We start from the raw sequence: 20504 nt of genomic DNA, 5'->3' as shown, positions 1-20504 counted from the left end.
ATGTGTGAGCTTCAGTCAATCCCCTAGAAATGATTTTCCCCCAGGCTGGATTGGTGGGCATCCCTGTTTGCTTTTGTTGCCTTTTTTTTGTTTGTTTGTTTGCTTCAGCAATGTGGGTCATAACCAGCTTCCTGGGATTGTCTGAACATTTTCACTTAGTAAACTTAGTGCCTGTGCACTGAAACATCTATTTACACTCTTCCTCTGGTGCACTGTATTTTATATGTTTTTCAGTCTGTTGTACTAAAAGCATTCAATGGAGTGTTGACAAGCATTTTGTGGTTTATGGCTTGGTAAGGGTAGGAGATGGTCATCCATTAGATTCCTCTAGGCAGAAATGTCCATAGCATGACTACTGGTGGTTGTTAGGGACTGATCTGACTAGTCTCTGCCTATAGCCTCCCCCACAAAGAGTTACTTTCTTATAAGAACCTTATAGAAAATATATTTTAATAGTGCCTTGCAGAGTTACACTTTCAAATTTCAGGGAGTCAAGGCCATTGCCCCCACTCTTGGAGCTACCATTTTAAAATAAAAGTGTTTTTTAATTCTGGGTGATGCCCCTGTTACATCTTTTTTGCTCCTGTTCCAGAGGAGAGACTGTTTTGCACATATGTCTTGATGGGGTTTTTTTGCCTTGATTTGAAAGGGTGTCTTACCAGGTGCTTTCTCTTGTCAGGTGCTTTTATATGCACCTACTTTCTTTTCCTGGCAATTGTCTCAAGCTAGTAGCAACTCCTAGGCTGTCCCTCTGCCGATGTAAGTGAGCTTTCCTGAGTTTAAGCCTAGAGTTGAACAGAAACAGCTCTATTCTCTTCAGTCCTGTGAACTTTCATCAGTTGATCAGTTATTATTTCCTGTTGTCAAAGGAAGCAATAGAAAAGCTTTGAAATTATGTCGCAGCTTTTCCAAAGAACAATTTCCCTCTCCTCCCCTAGCCTCTTTCTGCCTTTCTCTGTATATTTGGTAGTACATCAGCTTTCTCTTGAAACGATCCCCAATAGAGCACTTCAGCTATTTCAACCACGGTTTTTCTGAAGGTATTTTTTTACAAACTAGCTTCTGCAGCAGAGTTTAGTTATAATGAAGAACAATAAAAAAAAATCCTTATGCCTTGGAGAGCTAGTCTTGTACACACTAATGCATGTGGTGAACTCTATGCCTGAAATATCCCCACTGGACTCAGTCAGTTGCACTGTTTGAACACACAGAGTTAAGCACCTGTGTAAGTGCTGCCAAGGTAATGGCTTTAAATCTCAGTAGAAGCTAAAAAGATGTGCACTGCAGTGCAGAAGTGGCTAAACCAGCTCACATTCATTGTCCTTTTATTTTCATTATTATTATCTATGTTATAATATAATGAAGAGAAAAGCAATGATTTTCCAAAGAATTTCATCACCTCACTCCAGTACTTGTCATCACTTTGATCTGGGCAGGATATTCAGGAAATGTGTGGTCTGGGCAATTTTCCAGTGATGCTGAGAATATCTGATATAACAGAAGGCACCAAGAGCTACAGGATTTAATCCTAGCACAGTTTTTCAGATTAATAAATGACAACCAAAATCTCTTCAGAGTTAGTTTCTTGCTGTTACTGTAATATTGAATTCAGGCTTAGTCTGCTCCATTTTTTCTCTTTGATGTAATTGCCTAGAAAATCACGGAACAATAGTCTATGAGTTGACAGGATTTGAAATGTTTAGGGGTTTGAAAAGAAGAACCAGATAAGGCCTGTTTCAGGAGTTGGACTAATGGCCAGCCTGCAGTGCAAATGTCTTAAGTGAGGTGCTGTCATCAATACACTATCTCAGAGGACAAGTTATTCTGCATGGAGCTGTTCACAGCATGTGAGTGGAGCCAGAGCAGCCTGTCTTGGTGGCCCAAATCTTCAATAAATCAATGGAAATCCTCGCATGGCCAGCATATGTTCAGTGAACTTCACAATTTTTACAGCCTTTCTGTACAAAGCTTCATGGTGAACTGAACAATGACTTAGGATGCAATAGGCTATTCACAATATCACAGGGTTTTCCTGGAGGCATTGTTAATACCAGTGCACCATGCCAACCCAGAACAGCTAAAAAAAGGGATGCTTGGAAGGCTGGGAGGACATTTGTTCACAGGAACATACAGTGTCAATGAATTGTGCAATGGGAAGTCTGCAAGCATGGATCGTTCTGGGTACTGAATAAAGTGGAGGAGAAACAATTCCTCTCAGAGCTTTTGTTTCAAAGTCTGAGCATCTTTTGGCTGTCATCATAATTTTCAGTTGCTGCTTTTTAAGATGTGTCTGGAAACAAAGAACTTAAAAAATATGGGTTTCAAGGGTAGAATGAAAAAGGGTGGAAGACTTTATGAAGCACAAGTTAACAGCTTCCAATGTATAACAATATGAGCAAGTTAATAAACACTGAGTGGTAGGTTATAAAATTCCTTTCAGTTATATAAGAAAACAATACATTGTATAAAATCATAGAATAGATAACCTTCCTTTAAAAGCCTCAACAATTTCTTTTTAATGGCAACATAGTATTTGGAAATACTATTTCTTAAATAAACAGTGTCATACCCCTTAACTTAAGGAAATGTACTTTAGTAAGAAGAGTTTCAGCACTTACTTTTCTCCCTCCCCTTTCTCCTTAACTTCAGTGAGGTAGCTCAACATTGGTTGTGATGGAGAAGAAGGAAAGCCAGCTTGGGAGGGACCACATTCCCATATGCATAATACGTCTACTATGATACGGAAATGTTGGTTAAAGAGAAAAATCACTGAAGGATGAGCTAATCATGCTAACTTTTGGGGTGTCATTCAAAATTTATCATATACTTTTCCCAAGTTATCACAGTCTAAATGCTGGGAACTATATTCCGACTAGATCTTGGCAGATTTTGCAATGCTTTTAATGTGAACAAATAGAACACATACAAAGAAGCAGCACACTGAATTTGTACCAATATCATAGACTTTGCACTTCGTTAACACTGTAATTTAAGCTCAGGCTTGGCTCCTGGGTTTTAGCCGCAGAGGCTGCTTGGCATGCTGTGTGGTGTCTGTGGCCAGAGATGAGTTTCATGTGAAACGCAATTGCCAAGAGTGGTGCCACAGCACTGGAGAAGAGTCTAGCTTCAGGGCTCTCCTCAGCCCCTGCATCCCTGGGAAGCAGCCTCTGGTGTCAGATTAGCGGACATTTATTTAGTATCTGTTGTTTGGCTTATGCTGGAGCCTTTCCTTCCAATGTAAAAACTAGAGAAAGTCCTGGAGTTCTTTTCCTGCCGAAGTTCCAGACATTCCAGAAATGCGCTTTCTGCATTGTGTCCTTGGAATAGTCTAATATTAGCCAAGTGCCAGCAGAGTTTCACAGTACCTCTTCTCAGCTGGTGCTGCATCAGAGGGACTGCGAGCTCCAGCTTTCCTCTGGATGCCGTTCCTTCATTCCTGGGTCATGGCATCATCAGTTAATATTAGGCAAGCAGTTAAAAGCAGACATCTGTCTGCAGCTCAGCAATGATTCATCTCCCATTCAAATGGCGTAACAGGTTTATTGGGCCCAGAGGCTCCTCACTGGACACAAGGACCCACACAGGGTTTCAGAATAAGTGCTACAGAATAGGCTGTAACCTAAATATAGAGATTTATATTTGACAGGCTTCAAAATAGCTACAATTAAAAAAAAAAGAATTAGAAATAAAATCTGGACTCTGACTCAAGCTAAATCTTCGATGTAAGCATAGCCATAAATGGGAGTCAACTAAGGCCTGCACAAGGTACGGGATATTATGCTAGCCTGATGCACTTATCTCTCTGATCTTAATCTGAACTACGATTTTTATGATGCAAGTCAGAAGGCATTAATTAATATTAATAATCTACTTTAAAATACACTTAGTGTTAAGATCCGGATAATTCTGCAAACAAATTGTCAAAAAAAATAGTTAAGATCCTTTTACTGCTGTCATTAAAATTGTTCTTTTCTAAGATGCTTGCTTTTATTTCAACACAAGAAGCATTTCAATTTGGGAAGATGTAAATTTCCTTGTCACAGGCTCCATTATGAAAAGAAAACTGCATGGAGATACCAGAAAAAGAAACTCCACTGTTGTCATGGTGACAGCAATTAGCAGCAGTTAAAACAGCAAACAATGGATTTAATGGGTTTGTCTAATAGTGACTTAATTACTTAGCAGTCTAGTTTGTCTATCAGCATTTCAATACACAGGAATAACTCAGTGCTGTGCTCCCACTTAGCATTTTGAGTCTATGCAAGCAGAATTGTAGTAGCATCATTACTATCAATATTTTTGATTCCGATGTGGTGGGAAGGCCAAGGTAAATGCTCTCTAGCAATCCCACTTGAACACCTCCTGTCACACAGCAGAGAGCCTGCTAGACAGAAAGGGGCATTCTGTGCTCATTTTACTGTGATGGTAAAAAAAAAAAAAATATATAAGAATTCCACTACACTTGTATCTCCTTTAATGTAGGTGGAGAATTTCAAGCTATTAGGCCAGTCAAGGACATACATCATGGCTTGTGTCAAAAGTACATTTTCTTTTGTACAGACACTGAGTGTCTGCCTTTCTTTTTCCTCCTCATTACTTCTTCAGGCTGTGGAAATGGCAAATACTTTCGCATGAGTCCTCAAGTCTATAAACTGGGTTGTTGATACTGTTCCCTGTTGGTGGAAGCAGCAGAAAATGAATACCATGAAGTAATGCTATGCCACAGCTTGTGTCTGCCTTATCAAAGTGAGTGCTTCAGTGCTGTACTGTCCATGGCTGGTAAATTCTGCATGCAGCCAATGGCTATAGGCCAGACCTTTAAAAAGTCTAAACCACTTAGGCTGGTATTGTAGCCTTTTCTTGGTCTGGGTTTTTTCAGTGACCAACAGACTATTTTTTAGTTGTGTGGATCAGGTAAATATATATTAGAACAAGAAACCTACATTACTGCAAACTCAGGAAAAAACTGCAAAATGGGTAAGTTAGACATGAACTAAGCTTTATTCTAGTCCAAGCACAGCTAATCTACAATATGCAAAACAGGAGAGGAGAGCCTTGTTTGTGCCTTATCACATGGCATAAATTTGAAATGTTGGTGCTGTCAGGAAGAAGATATAACAAAAGTTGTTTAGGAATACTGAGTGTATTTGAAGCTAGTGTTAAATCCTTCCGCACCTTTCCAAGCAATCAGATTTCATTTCTTGTGAGATTTTTGCGTTTTGCTTAATTGCCCCTTTCAACGTAACTTAATGATGGAGGAGCTACCTGTCTTTGCCACTTGTAAAGCAGACACTGAATGGTAGCTTTAGCCTTTGCTTTTTTCTCGGTTCTTTTGAGAGTTCTTTTGCTTTGGGAGTCTTGAAGTTATCACCTGTTAGAAGTTAGGCATTAAGCTTATACTGATTAAAAGTTGGACAACACTGTAAATAAAATAAATTAGAGTGCTCAGCAGATTTAATTTTCATTTTCTCAACCAAAGGAGTGTGAAGCTCTCTAAGCCTTGTTAAATCAAAGTGAAATGCTAGTACCTCAGATCTGTTGAAGTTAGTGAGTAGCCTGACACAGCCTCTTCTCCATGTCTCAGGTGACCTTTCTTTAATCCCTGAAGGACTTCGTTTTGCAAGTCCAGGTCATTTGACATTTGATAGAAATTTGAGATTTCATTGTTGTCTATGTTGCATCATCGTTACAGGGCTCTGAACCATATTCAGCTACACTGTCTGAAAATATTTCAGTCATGATTTAAGAAACATGACCAATAGCTAGCAGTCCTTATTATTGGGTTTTCACATCCTCTGCACAGATGGAGTAACAACCATTGTGTGCCAAAGGTGATTTGGCATTCTCTGGAAATCCAGGGTAAGGAAGTGAAGGACAAGCCAGATTTGTTGAAAAGGGTATGTAGCAATGTTCAGAAGTTGACTCAAAAGAGTCTGTGCCCCAGGAGTACTTGTGAACAGTCTACAGAAAAGCAAAGTAGCTGGGCCGAGGTTGCTGCTGGCAATGTAGAACTACAGACCTTTCCATCCACAGCAAACTGAAATCCCTGTTTGCATGGCTTCTTTGCAAGAAGCTAGAATCAGGAATCCAACATACTTGTGCAACAGAACTGCGTGGTTATGGACTGTGACCCTTTCGGCATTATAATATGTTTGGAAATTGCAAAGTTATTTCTTTTCATAGAATCACAGAATGGTTGAGGTTGGAATGGACCACCAGAGGTCATCCAGTCCAACCTCCCTGCTCAGCCAGGGTCACCTTACACATTACTGAGCACATCACTCAAGATTGTGTCCAGATGGCTCTAGAGTATCTATTCCAAATAGAATGCTGTCGCCCCCAGAGTAAAGAAGTTCTTCCTCATGCTCAGGTGGAACTCCCTCTGGTTTAGTTTATATCTGGTGCCTCTCATCCTTTTGCCTGGCACCACCGAGAAGAGGCTGACCACATCCTCTTGACACCCTCCCTTCAGATACTTATGTACACTCTTCAGATTACCCCTGAGCTTTCTCTTCTCTAGGCTGAACTCTCCCAGCTCCCTCAGCCTTTCCTCATAGGAATGATGTTCCAGACCCTTAATCATTACAGTAGCACTTCACCGGACTTGCTGCAGGAGCTCCATGTTGCTCGTACTGAGGAGCCAAGAACTGGACACAGTGCTCTAGGTGAGGCCTCACCAGAGCTGAGTAGAGAGGGAGACACGTCCCTCTGTCTGCTGGCAATGCTCTTCCTAATGCAGCCCAGGATACCATTGGCCTTCTTGGCCACAGGAGAGCATTGCTGCTGGTTCATGAACAACTTGTTGTCCACCAGGACCGTCAGGTCCTAGTCTGCAGAGCTTCTTTCCAGCAAGTCAGACCCCAGCCTGTACTGGTGCATGGAGTTATTCTCCCCAGGAGCTTGACCCTGCACTTGCTATTGTTGTATTTCAGAAGGTTCATCTCTGCCTGTCTCTCCAGCTTGTCTAGATCCTTCTGAATGGCTGCACAGCACTCTGGGATACAGCCACCCCTCCAGTTTTGTATCATCAGCAAACTTGCTGAGGAGGCACTCTGCCTCCTCATCCAAGTCACTGATGAATAACTTGAACAATACTGGCCCCAGTATTGACCCTTGGGGGATACTGATAGTTACAGGTCTCAAACTAGACTCTGTGCCACTGGTCATAACTCTCTGAGCTCTGCCATTTAGGCAGTTCTCGATCTACCTCACCATCCACACATCCAGCTCGCACTTCCTGAGCTTGCCTATGAGGATGTCATGGGAGACAAGTGTTGAAAGCCTTGCTGAAGGCCACATAGACAGCATTCACTGCTCTCGCCTCATCAATCCAGCCAGTTGTCCCACTGTAGAAGGCAATCGGGTTGGTTAAATATGATTTCTCTCTGGTGAATCCATGCTGATTGCTCGTAATCACCTTCTTGTCTTCCATATGCTTGGAGATTGCCTCCAGGATGAGCCCTTCCACCACCTTTTCAGAAATGGAGGTGAGGCTGACTGGTCTGTAGTTCCCAGGGTCCTTCTTGCCTTTTTTTGAAGGCTGGGGTGACATCTGCTTTCATCCAGTCCTCAGGCACTGTTGCAGTCTTTACCATCACAAACTATGCGTGAACCATAGTAATGATCATGTTTCCTTATTATTGCTGAAATCTGAAATCTTAATGCATCTATCTAGTTCAGAGGCATTATAAAACTTCAAATAATTTGTTGAATTATTATATATTTAGTATACCGTGTAACACTAGTACAGTCCATATATATTATGCTTTGGGGAAGTGTGTATTCTCTTAACCTTCAGAAGACTGTCAAAGGAAGCAAGAAATTTCTGTAGGTGTTCTGGAGCCAGGTTTGTAACAGGAAATACTGGAAGGAGTGTGAGGGCTAAGTGATGATTTTTCCTTGTGCTCAACACCTATTGCGTATGCATATATAATAAAGTATTTTTGCCAGTTTTGTGAAAGGAATAACCTGTACTGCAAGGAACAAATCTAGGCAAACAAATCTAGAAACAAATCAGCAAAAGTTTAAAAATGCTTTCACATGCTTCACTTTCTGTTCAAGGAGACAAGTTTGCCCTATGAGTGTGCAACTCGTTCCATAATATTTTTACCACCTTAAGAAAGAAATTGTACTCATTTTCCCAGTGCATTCGTAGCATAATTTTGTGGTTTAATATCGCCAAATGACAGAAATCATCCCTTTTGCAATCGCTTTATTATTATTAGCATGATGAAGCTATTCCTGTTTTATTAAAAGAAGTCGTATTTCTGCCAGTTGCAGTAGTGGTAAGAGAACTGGCACTCATGTTTCCTCTTTGGCTAAAGAATTGTTGTGAATCATAATGCAGGACTGATTTTTTTAGCATGGCTTTATTAACTCTGTGTTAATAAAATCTTGTGTATGCTGAGATCCTGGACTCTGAGATGGGCAAGGGATAAGATGAAGCTTTTTCTGTGAATTTAGATAAGTAATTTCTTTGCTGCAAATGCAAAGGTGAAGATGTCACATTTTAGACTCCTACTAGGAGTCAGACACTCAAGTCAGTATAGGTATTTTATATTACTGAAATATCCTATCAGAGTCTTCATCCCAGTCGGAAAAAAATAATTCTTGGAATGAAGAGCATCAAATGGCTTTTCTTGGTGTTAATACCAATACGTGAAAATTAACTTCACTTTGTGATCTTTTAGTCATACGGTAATTTAACAGACAAAGTGAGAGGAACCTAAGGGACATAAATGTGTCTAGTCTTCTAATTTACACTGTCCAAGAAAATGGTCTGCGTAATTGCTAATAGCATAATTCTTAAAGTTTACAAGGTAGAAGAGTTTCTTAGGGAAAAAAGGAAGACCAAATAAAAGGTTCAGGAGACTTTCCTTATTAGAAAAGGTTCTGTCTTTATGGTAAAATTAAATTAGATGCTGAGCAAGAAGTAACAAAATGTTAATATCAGATCCTATCAGTGTAGTTCCATTGCACTGCTGTGCCAGTTAATATGGGCACAATGTTGTAATGCCATCGTGACACAGTTTCTTTACTCCATAAAGAAACCTCATATTTCTGTGCAGCCTTGTTTATTTCTGCATAACACTTAGTATTGTCAGATAGGTATATCATCACTACCTGCAGTTCTTATAAATTCTATTTTTCCTAAGGGTCAATCAGGATTACATTCTAACTGGGTTTTTTAACTTTTTCCAACAAAAAGGCATTGTGGGCAGAAAATTACACCCCTTAAAAGAAGCAACATTAAAGGCACAACAAGCAATCTGGCCCAGCAGAATGCAGAGTATAACAAGGTCTGGTATGGCAGCATCAGAAAACCTTAGAAATTGAAAAGAAATTGTCAGAAAATATGACTATCAATAATTACAAGGGATGGTGAAGAACTAAAGTCAGGATGACTATGGCATAGCCTGAATTAGAAATGGGATAAGGTTTAATTAATATATGCAAAGCAAGAGAAAAAAAAAGGGGGGGGAAAAAGACCAAACAGATAATGTGAAGTTGCATTTTTCTTTGGGTTTTATTTTAAAGTTAATAGTAGTCATCAAGTTCATAAAATTTTAACCAGAGGACAAGAGTTTAGACTATTAAAAGAAAGTAATGTCTTAAAGAATATTTAGACAAATTAGGTTACACAAATTGTTAGGAAAACATGAAATTAATCTTAAACTACTGTGAACTAGCAGGTTGTCTTTGAGATTTCCAGCAAGTGAAGAAAACCAAACTTGTTTCCAAAACAGAGAGAAAGGGCATGAAAAGGAAACCAGCCTTAGATTTATGCAAGGGTACTAAAATAAATAAATCATCTAATTTTAATAGAATATATTATTTAAACCTACAGAATACTAGTGTAATGGGAAACAGCCAACATGTATTTGTCAGGAGCAATCTTTCTGTCTTTGACAGGGTAATCATCCCAATAGACAGGGTAGCAGGAGAAGACATGATATATCCTGACTCTCATGTCATTGTTACAAGTAAAATAAATAAATAGAACCAAGAATATGGAAAATAAAATCATTCTCAAAATGGTTCGGTGTTTCACTGTACAATCAGGACACCTTTCAAAGGGGATGCTTTTGGGACCCACCCTACATCTCTTTCTATGCAAAATTTTAATAACTTTGATGGCAGTCTAGAGAGCATACTGAATAATTTGTAAACAGCTCCTGTGTAAGAAGAGTTGGTATTGTTTTGGAAGATAGGATTTGACATCCAAACTATGGTGATCGTCTGAAATCAAGAACAGATACAGAAACCATCAAGAGGGATGTACCATGCTCGGAAAGAAAACATTCAATGAGCAGAGTGAGAAATAATGGCCAAGCAAGATGAGCCACAGGCCAAGTACATGTGAGTAAAAGTACTGCTTTTACAAAATCAGGCAAATACCTGTCTAGGGTATGGTGACAGAGCAGTTTCATGGAAGGCCGAAGAATAAGTCAACCTCCTGCACTTGGTACTTTTGAGCTCCTAGGTGAAATGTCACATCGGATTTTGGGGACCATGCCTTACAAAATTTGCAATCAAATATGGGGTCATTTTAAATAGCTAGTTTTATAAAGAATGACTTATTAGAGGAAGCTGAAGGAGTTTGGTCTGGATAGTCACAAAAGGAAAAAAATAAAAGACTGGAGGAAACATAATAGTCTTCAAATATGAAATTATTTTTCAGCAAGCTGTTCTTCATTTGACATATGAAGAAAAAAAACAACCCATCTTATCCTGCTGCAAAGATTATTTACCTCAGATATTAAAAGGCTTTTAAGGACCAGTTTGGGCCATCCTCCCTAATGGAAGTCAGAGGTGCAAAATAATAAATCTGAATATTGCAAGAGACCTCAGAGACAAAGAAAAATACCACCCACAGTGGGATTTTCCGGTTTTGACAAGGCAACCCACAGAGTACCTCTACTTCTTTGGAGATATCTGCAAGCCCTGATTTTAGCTTCCATCTCTCCACTGTTAGTGGTTTATTTAAAGCAAATAATACTGTTATTTCTAAGCTAGTTATCACAAATTTTTGGAGATGTGGAGAAGCTCCATAGGACAGTCAGGGCCCATGGCTGACACCTGCAGGCTTCATCTGTCATTCACGTGGTCGCTGTCACCAGGCTTGTCAGCTGAGACTGTTGCCTATCAGTTCAATTCTTACCAACAGCAAGGAGCCTGGTTTCTATCTCAGTTAAATCAGGACCTTTGTCTTCCTTCCACTGATATTTCCATGCAAGGTATTGATGTGCCAGAAGTTTATTTCTAGGCCATGATACATAGCTATCTCAGGATGGGGTCAGGGCAGAAAACTTGACTCTCTTTTTCTTAGAAAAATGTGCATCCCACGAGAACAAGCTCTGCCCCGTATGGTCCTTTTTATTGTTCCAAGTTACTCTAAGGCAGAATCAGTGCAAATTCCAAATACGTCCTTATAGTTTCATTTTCATGGTAGCAGGCATCAGCTACTTTCAGCTGTATTTTTAAATGTAATCATTTACTTCAGACCACAATTAGCTATCTGTTGTTCTATCACTGTTGCCCTGTCGTCAGTATATCTGTTTTAAGTCTCACTTACATGTTCCTAACAACAAGTTAACTGGTTGCAAGGTCTTCACCAGCCATTGGGTGTCATTAAAAGAGGTGGCAGCTTCCAAATGGGGGAAGAGCAATGCAGCCGTGGTTTTGGAAGGAGGGATGACTGAACAGCTTCCACGTGATGGTTTTGGCAGTTCTGTGCTGTCACCTGAGAGCAGGCGCGTGAGCACGGGAGTTTCACTCTGTATTACCAAAAATTTATTCTCTTGCTGAGGGGATGATCCAGAATGGATCCAGAACAGCATTCAGGCGTCTAAGCTGGGTGCACATTTAAACTTTCTTCACTAATTAAAGTTCCGTAGTGCCAAGGCCTCGTTTGGGATTGGTGCCTAACAGAGCATTGCAGAGATTTTGCTCTTTTTCCAATACAGCCAAGTTCCCGGGGCTACACTCAACTGCGTGGGGTTAAGAAAACCACTACCACCATCCCTTGAAACCTGCAGCCAAACAACCTGAAGGAGGTGGAAAGGGAGCCTAATCCTGCAGCCCAGCACATAGGAGCACACCCAGCAGGGAAGGAAAGACAGCAGCTGCCTGCATTATTTCCTCTGTGCGCAGTGACTGACTAATATAAAGTTTATAACCAGGATTAAATGGTGCTTGAGAGCATCCGGAGCTGGCTCTGAGAGCCCACCAGGTACCCCAGAGGTAACTGCAACCATTGGGACCAGGGCAGTGCTTCAGGCAAAGCCGTGCTGCTCTGGGTGGGAATAAGGGAGGACTAATTCAGGCTCAGAGCAGATGCCTCAAGGATGGCACAAAGCAAAGGAGGGGAACAGCTTGATGGGAACTGTTCCACCTGACCATATCTTCTAACCCTTCTCTGCTGGTTTCAGCAATAGGTGTCCCCACTCCTATTCTGCTGTGACAAGCATTTCAGAATCTATCTTTAATATTAACTCAGAAGTAATCCTGCTGAAAACAGTGCAGCTACTGAGTTGCTTAAAATTAAGCATATAACTACATTCCTGAATCAAGGCTTTAATAAGTTAATTAAATTTAATAATTATAGTGATTTTTGTAAAGACAGCATCCTCATTTGCTAATGCTAACCATAAATGTGCAAAAATAAGGAACAATTTTTCCAACTCAAGCAATTAATGACTTATGTTTTTAATAGGAAGAAGTTTTTAATGGAAACACTGTTTGAAGTTTACTCAGCAATTCTTTTAAATAATTCACAGAATCATAGGATCATAGGATCATAGAATGGTTTGGGTCAGAACGGACCTTAAAGATCATCTAGTTCCAACCCCCCTGCCACAGGTAGATATACCAGTTCTTTGGTGTATTAGTATTTTTCCTCCTCTTTTAATTTTGATATGACCATAATGAAGAAAATAAAATCATATTTAACTTAGAATTGTGCCTTCTATATAGGTTTCAGTTATTCCTATTACAGCTGACAAAGGTAAAATGACATCTGAAGTGTATATAAAGTATATACAAAAGAGTCTCCAAGATAAAAATTCTGTGATCCTTAAATACTTACCAAAAGTCTCTTAAGGGATTTAACTTCACTAAAGAAATTTAATAGAGAAAAGCAATTTCTGATTACACAGATTTCTTTTTACCATTTAGCAGGGTTTAAATTGAATCTCTGACCTAAAATATTAATTTTGAAAATTACTTCTAAAAAAAATTGAGTTGTTGATGCTCTCAGTTTTGTTCTCTGAAGACAGCTGAATGACACAAAAATGTATCTTGCATTGTCTGCTTGTTCTGAATAATCCCTTTTAGTAGGATTAGTCACAGTATTAAATTAAGAGAAGGAGCAATTAATTATATTCTTATGAAATGAAGAAGAGAAGAATCTTTGAAATGTTCTCCTTTTCTCCTCACACCCTCCCTTTGAAATCTAAAATTGCATTGTGTATTTTTCAGTTATGGAAAATCTTTCAGTCTTCAGTTTAAACGAAAATGGTGGGAATGAGCAGTACATGGCACAAAATTAATTGGGATTAACTTTTAGGTATGCTAGCGAACTGTGTGGCCAAAATGAAAATGAATGCTTGATTTATAACAACTGTTAATCCATGAAGGTTTTGCTGCTACAAAGAGCTGCCAGGGGTTTTGGGCAAGCACCTCTGCTCACCCCAAACAAATTTTTTTGTGCTTGTATTTCTTTTTTACAATGGTTTCTTGGATGTTTAAAAAAATGAATGTGCTCCTGTTTGTCCCCATCCCTGTGGCATGGTGTTGATTAATATGATAATAATATAATTATCATTAAAGCCCTTTTTGTAGTGAACTTAAGGGTTTTTCTAGCTTTTGTTACAAGATTTGCATAAAAGCTAAAATGCTGTCCTGGTTTCAGCTGAAATAGATTCATTATTTTTTCTCCTAGTAGCTGGTAAAGTGCTGTCTTTTGGCTTTAGTCTCAGAACAATGCTGATAACTTCATTGTTGCTAAGTAGCACTTACCCTGATCAAAGACTTTTCAGTCTCTCATGCTCTGCCAGTGAGGGGCACAAGAAGCCAGGAGGGAGCACATCCAGGACAGCTGAGCCAAACTAGCAAAGGGATATTCCATACCCCAGCATGTCATACTCGGGATGTAATCTCATAGCATCCTTACAGTGTCTGAAGGGGCCCTACAAGGGTGTCAGATAGGGACTTCTCTTCAGGGACTGTAGTGATAGGACAAGGGGTAATGGGTTTAAACTTAAACAGGAAAGATTTAGATTAGATGTAAGGAAGAAATTCTTCACTGTTAGGGTGGTGAGACACTGGAATAGGCTGCCCAAGGAAGTTGTGAATGCACCATATGTGGCAGTGTTCAAGGCCAGGTTGGATAGGGCCTTAAGCAACCTGTTCTAGTGGCAGGAGGGTTGGAACTGGATGATCTTAATGTCCTTTCCAACCCAAACCATTCTATCATTCTGTGGTTCTATAAACTGGGGAGTTACCCAGAAGGGATGGATTGCTGCTCAGGGATGAGCTGCACATTTGTCACTGGGTGGTAAGCAGTTGTATTGTGCACCACATGTGTTTTCCGAATTTTAATTTCCTCTTTTTTGTTGTTCTCTACTATCAGTACTATTATTGTTAGTATTATTTCCATTGTCATTATACTTAATTTCAATTATTGAACTGTTCTTATCTCAATCCGTGGGTTTTACCTGCTTCCGATTCTACTCCCCATCCCACTCAGGGTGGGAAGGGAAGGGGGGCACTGAGCAAGTAGCTGCAAGGTGCTGAGTTGCCATCTGGGTTTAAACCACAGAAAAAGATCTTAATATTATTCTGTGGGAAAAGGCATGAGGAAATACTTCTGGAAGAAATGACAGTATGTAGGCAGCTACAGAGGAGAGCAGTGTAATAATAAGAAAGCATAGCTAACTGTCTCATAAATTTGGGGGAAATGATCAGAGATTATTAGAAGAGATAGCGAGTGCTGTGAGGGCAGAAAACACAATATTGAGAAACCATAACTGCCCATACGTAGATTGTGTAAATGATACACAGGGGCACAAAGCCTCTTGGAAAGATTAATCTGAGAACCCACAAAAGGGAAACAAATCTCATTAGTCTGAAATGGTGCATCAGGCCCACATCAATAAGTAATTGTGCAAGAACCACATTCTCTCACTGAATTTAATGTGACTGTAATCAAACCACCTGATAGGAACAAAAATGTTTATAAAAAAAAATAAAATCCACTGCATAAAATTTTACAACCAAAAAGGAAAAAACTCTTAAGGAAAATTGAAAGGGAAAACCAACAGGGTAAAATGCTAGTAGACAAGTGTGAAAAGTGCTGAAAGGCTCAATTTTGAATGCTTAGCGTTCAATGTTCAATGGCTGTTTAACAGGTTCCTATGTAATTTATAATTGCAAATTAAATGAATAAGCTAGTGACAAAGTTTGCTGATGGCACAGAGTTATTCAGGGTTACTGACTACAGAGAGTTGCAAAAAAAGTCTAATGTGAAACTAGTGACTTGGTGCAAAATTGCAGAAAACTACTTGTGGGTAAATGCCAGGTAATGTGCATAGAAAAAAACAAGCGCGCAGGCACAGTGGCACCTTCTGTTCTTGTTCTGGAAAGAGATAGATACTGAAGTCATTACCAAACTCACTTTCATTGCCCTGAAAAATATTAGCTCAATGTTTAAATCTAGTCAACAAAGTATTCAAATATTAAGAACAAAAATGAAAATCCAGAAGAGTGATGAAGATAAGTACTTGATGCCTCCATATCTTGAGCACTGCATGAAGTTCAGTTTTTCTGGAAGGATACAGGTGACCTAGTAATGGTCCTTGTAAAGATCCAAGATGCTAACTGTTTATGTATGAGGATAGACTATTGGGTTATGGCTCGTCACCTAAGAAAAAGGAGTATCATAAAAGTATCATGAGAAAAGTGTATACATCAAACTGCTCCTAAGGAAAAGGGAGGTGGCATCATGGAATATTCAATTAGTTAATAGGGAGCAAATTTCTGTATTTTATTACAGCAGAAGAACCAAAAGGAAAGATTTAAAACAGAAGGAACTATTGTTTTGTTTGGGTTTTTTTAATATATAAATTGCAGATTCCTTTGACATGTGAATTTGTGTAACCAGAAGTACAAGTGAGTCCCAAGAAGGTATCCGTAGAGGACAGATCTATGACTGGCTATTAGATACAAGCTCTGGCCTGTGTCTGAGGAAGCTATTAAGCTGCTGACCTCAGGAAGCAAGGGGAGAGAGCATCACTATCTTTTCTGCTTTCCTGACCATTTGGTGCTGACTGCTGCCACAGTCCCATGCTGGAGGGATGTTTGCTCTTACCCAGGATGATTTTCTTCTGCCCTGATACGGTTTTTGCCACCTGCAAGCTTCTGTACATACTGTAATTTAGAACAAAATTAATTTTCATTTGAAGTACCATTCATTACACCAAATGCACTTTTAAGCATCTGGACCTTTGTTTTATACTGTGTGGATGGTGGGAAATCACCATAAAACATGTTGAGGAGCTGGTGAAAATTGTTCTAGGGGTGTAGCCTTGAGTCACCCCTCTGGAAGGACTCCAGGGAAACATTATGAGATATTTCAGTACTTAAAGGATGTTTGTAGGAAAGGTGGAGAGAGGCTTCTTACAAGAGTCTGTAGTGACAGGACAGGGACAATAGTTTAAAACTGAAAGGGGGTAGATTTAGACTAGATGTAAGGAAGCAGTTCTTTACTATGAGGGTTGCTGGACATTAGTACAGGTTGCCCTGAGAAGTTGGGAATGCCCCATCATTGGAATTGTTCAAAGGCAGGTTGCATGGGGCTTTGACAACCCAATCTAGCGGAAGGTGTCCCTGCCAATGGCAGAAAGGTTGGACTAGATCTTTGAAGGGCCCTTCCAACCCAAGCCATCCTATAATTCTATGAAATATTGACTCCATTGCCATCTACTCATCAGCATGAGAGGAGCTGCAGTAGAAGCAGATCTGAACCATTTCCACTAGAGGGGAGGGAAACAGGCTCATGTTGTTGCTGGGCTGCAGTCAGGCTCTCAGTGAGTGTTTGTGCCTCACTGCAAGCTAACATGAGCCACTCCATCTCTGAAACAGCACCTTTACTGCTCAGTACAGCTTGCTCGGTTTAAACAGTTTCAACATGCAAGGAATTTAATGCCAAGGATAATAGAGAAATGGAGGTTTTATAAGCCTCCTGCTTTAGGTGGACATGGCAGCATGGTGATCTTGGAGCCTGACAGGTTTGGCCTGTATTTAAAATGATCATGTGCAATAATTCATGTGATAAACTGTGATTTCAGGATAGTCTAATGTTGCCCCACACAGATGCTTTGTTTTCTTGAGTTATGCATTTTTAAATGGAATCCATCACCCATAGCTTCTTTAATTATCTGACAAATTTATTTCAATGACACTAAAGTTTTGCTCAGGGTGAGATTTTATTGATACACTCTAATTACTTAAATGATACTTGATGCCCTTTTAATTAAAAAGGCATAATGTTTCAATGTCAACCTCGACTACTTCTGGGAGACCTGGGCTTTTGAAATTGATTTCTGCTCATCTCAAACAAGTGAAACCTACAAGCAGAGCAGCTGAATACCTGAATGTTAAAAGACCCTGTCTCTTCAAAGCTTGCCTTTTGATCCTCACATTGCCACTGAAGCTCTGAATGCATCATTCATTGCAGGGAGACTGTTTTCCTATATCAGCTGGATTGCATGCTGTTATTCTTTTAATTGTAATGTGTCTCTTTTTCTGAGGCAGAATGGGTCTGATGGTGAATGGCTGCCCTGACAGGCACAGAGGCTGCACATACAGAGTGTCTGCTAGCATTTTCTGTACTTACATTTCTATAAAGAATAAAAAACTTGTATCTCTTTTTTTTTTTTCTTTTTAATCTTAGAATCACACAGTCACAGGCTGGTTTGGGTTGGAAAGGACCTTGAGATCATCCAACCCTCCTGCCATGAGCAGGGACACCTCACACTAAACCATGTTGCCCAAGGCTCTGTCCAACCTGGCCTTGGATGCCACCAGAGATGAAGCATTCTCGACTTCCTTGTGCAACCCATTCCAGTGCTTCACCACCCTCACAGTAAAGAGCTTCTTCCCTGTATCTAACCTGAACTTCCCCTCCTTTAAGTTTAAAGCCATTACCCCTTTCCTATTGCTACAAATACAACAGATCTTGAAAGATCTGTTCTTTTTCTGTGGAAACCAACACCTCAACATCTTAACCAAAAAACACTGTTTTTGTAATCTGAAGGGGTATGTGTAGAAGTATCTGTCCTAAGTGTCACAGGCATTTTCATTGAGGAAAATACCAGGTTGGATAAGTATCACTAATTCAATTGCTTTCAATTTTCAGAGTATTTAATATGTGCCCTTTCCAGCACTATTCTAGGATTGTTTCCGATTATTATTTCTCATGTAAAACTCATTTGATGTAGCTGAAACTTTGCTGAAGTCCCTGCTGTGCACCAAGACATAATCAACCTCGACATCTGCTGTGAGTTGCTCTAGAGCTGTGCAGTCTGAGAGCAGGAGCCAACCTGCAGAGCTGCTGTTTGGCAAACTCCTGCCAAAACCTGAGACCAGTTGCCCTTTTGGGGGCAAATATTTTTACTGAAAAGTGAGTTAAATTTAAACTCAGTTCTGACTCAAACAAAACTGCTGCTTGAGTTTCACCATTGTAATGATGAAGTCTTGTCCATGTCATGCATGTTTTTGTGGTATGGGGGGTTATCAAGCAAGAGTGGGATTATCTAATTATCTGGTTTTATGATATATGCTGTTAATGGCAAAAGTAGACAAGTGCTAGTTGACTGTCTTTCACCCATATTTTGATGATTTAAATGTATAGTAGGCTGATGGTGACTGTTCACTTTTTCTGCTCTATTACTGACATGTGTCATTAAAGGAGGAGAAATAGGCAGGCAGTTTTAACCTAACCCTTTTTTTAAACAGATGTCATCAGCAGGATCCCTAGCATGACTGTTGCAAGGACTATGTATGGCCTCAGTCTTTCAGAAGTTCTTCATTCAGGCTGCAGATGAGCATCTGGGGAGGTTAGAAAAGGGCCAGATTGCTTTGCCACAAAAAAAGTGGTAGCTTTGCATTGAGAAAACAGGACTGATGCATTTTTTATTGCCAATCTGAGAGATGTCATTTGTTTCAACATTTCTAAATTCCGCTGTATTTTTAAAATAAGTCCCTGTGTTATGAACTCTTTTAAAGTTAGAGATAGTACAATTTTAGATATGTTAGAGATAGATCGCACAATAAAACGTAGCACAATGGAAGATAAATTATGTATTCCTGTGGTGCAAACCACTGTCTGCCAGTGTGTCAGAGCCAGTCCCTGCCCTTATACTCTGTATTCATTAGTGCCTTGAGGGATACTTATTCACCTTATCTGTTCTGTTCTAATAATTCACCATTTTTCAACAGAAGAGAGGCACATGCAAGCAATAAAAGAGATGGCTCACATCTTGAGAGTAGGAAGCCAGATAATGATGTATGTGTGGGCAATGGAGCAAAAATGGAGATTTGAAAAGCAAGATGTCTTTGTTCCTTGGAATACTTCAACTCCTTCCTGCTCCTCGGATAAGCCTTGCTCACGTGGAGTACAAAAATCAATTCTTCACAAGGACAAAGATCTGGCTTTGAAGCAGCCCCATCATAAGTTGGATGGGACTTCAGAGGTACACAGGACAGCAAAGAGCTCATCCTGTGGAAGGGAGAAAAAAGCACCATGCACAGTGTTAGAGAAATCTCTGAGATGGCCTCTGTTCTCAAGATCACTTGATTCAGTATTAGATTTGGACAATCAATCAGTGGCACCAAAACCAACTCATTAGTTACTGCAATTACAGCTTTCAGCTGAATGAAGAGAGAAAAAGCTAAAAAACAGAGTGTTCCTTTCCAAAATATGCTTCTTTTTTCTACATTGCAAACTGAGTGTTAAAAACACAACAGCTTTTGAAGTGGCTGTTAAACCTGTGCTGCCCATGTCACCACGCTGCTCAAAGGCTTTCAGCAGTTGCTATTCAGAATTAGGGCATGCAACTACACAGCTCCCTATGGCTGCAGTTACTCTTCATGGTTACAGCAGAAAGAGTGTATTTACCTGACCTGATTTCACATCAGAAAGAATTAGCTGTCAGACAACCACTTAAAATAGACCACCATCCAAAACAAGGAGCTTTCTGCCAACCTCAGAACAAAAGCAGAGAGGGCTCTTCTCTGCAGGAAACAGTCAATGATGATTGTGCCCTGGCCCCACCAAGCAGACAGAAAATGGGTCCTGGTGGGGCGTGGATGAGGTAATACTATGTTTTTAAGAAAGGCAGTTTGTTGAGCTAATAGAGCACCATATTCCTGAGCTATGGATTACACATTCATACTTTGACCATGCCAATTGGAGCAGGATCACAGGAAAAACTGAAATGTGC

The 20504-nt window shown here is 39.9% G+C and overlaps 1 protein-coding gene across 1 annotated transcript; it reads left to right on the top strand.

Moving 5' to 3' along the window:
• The first annotated feature begins 4308 nt into the window (after window positions 1–4308).
• Window positions 4309–19910, top strand: LOC133223684 (probable tRNA methyltransferase 9B). The gene is given in 3 exon segments (XM_061374614.1): window positions 4309–4327; window positions 4606–4779; window positions 19480–19910. Coding segments are annotated over 3 exon segments (624 nt in total).
• Window positions 19911–20504: the final 594 nt, after the last annotated feature.

The sequence above is a fragment of the Neopsephotus bourkii genome, unplaced genomic scaffold, assembly GCF_033783945.1.
Source record: "Neopsephotus bourkii isolate Nb327-2 ecotype Australia unplaced genomic scaffold, CSIRO-AGI_Nbou_v1 NB_1638, whole genome shotgun sequence".
NCBI classification, from domain to species: domain Eukaryota; kingdom Metazoa; phylum Chordata; class Aves; order Psittaciformes; family Psittacidae; genus Neopsephotus; species Neopsephotus bourkii.
Note: the sequence above shows the minus strand (reverse complement) of the source record. Positions and strands in the feature narration are given on the sequence as shown.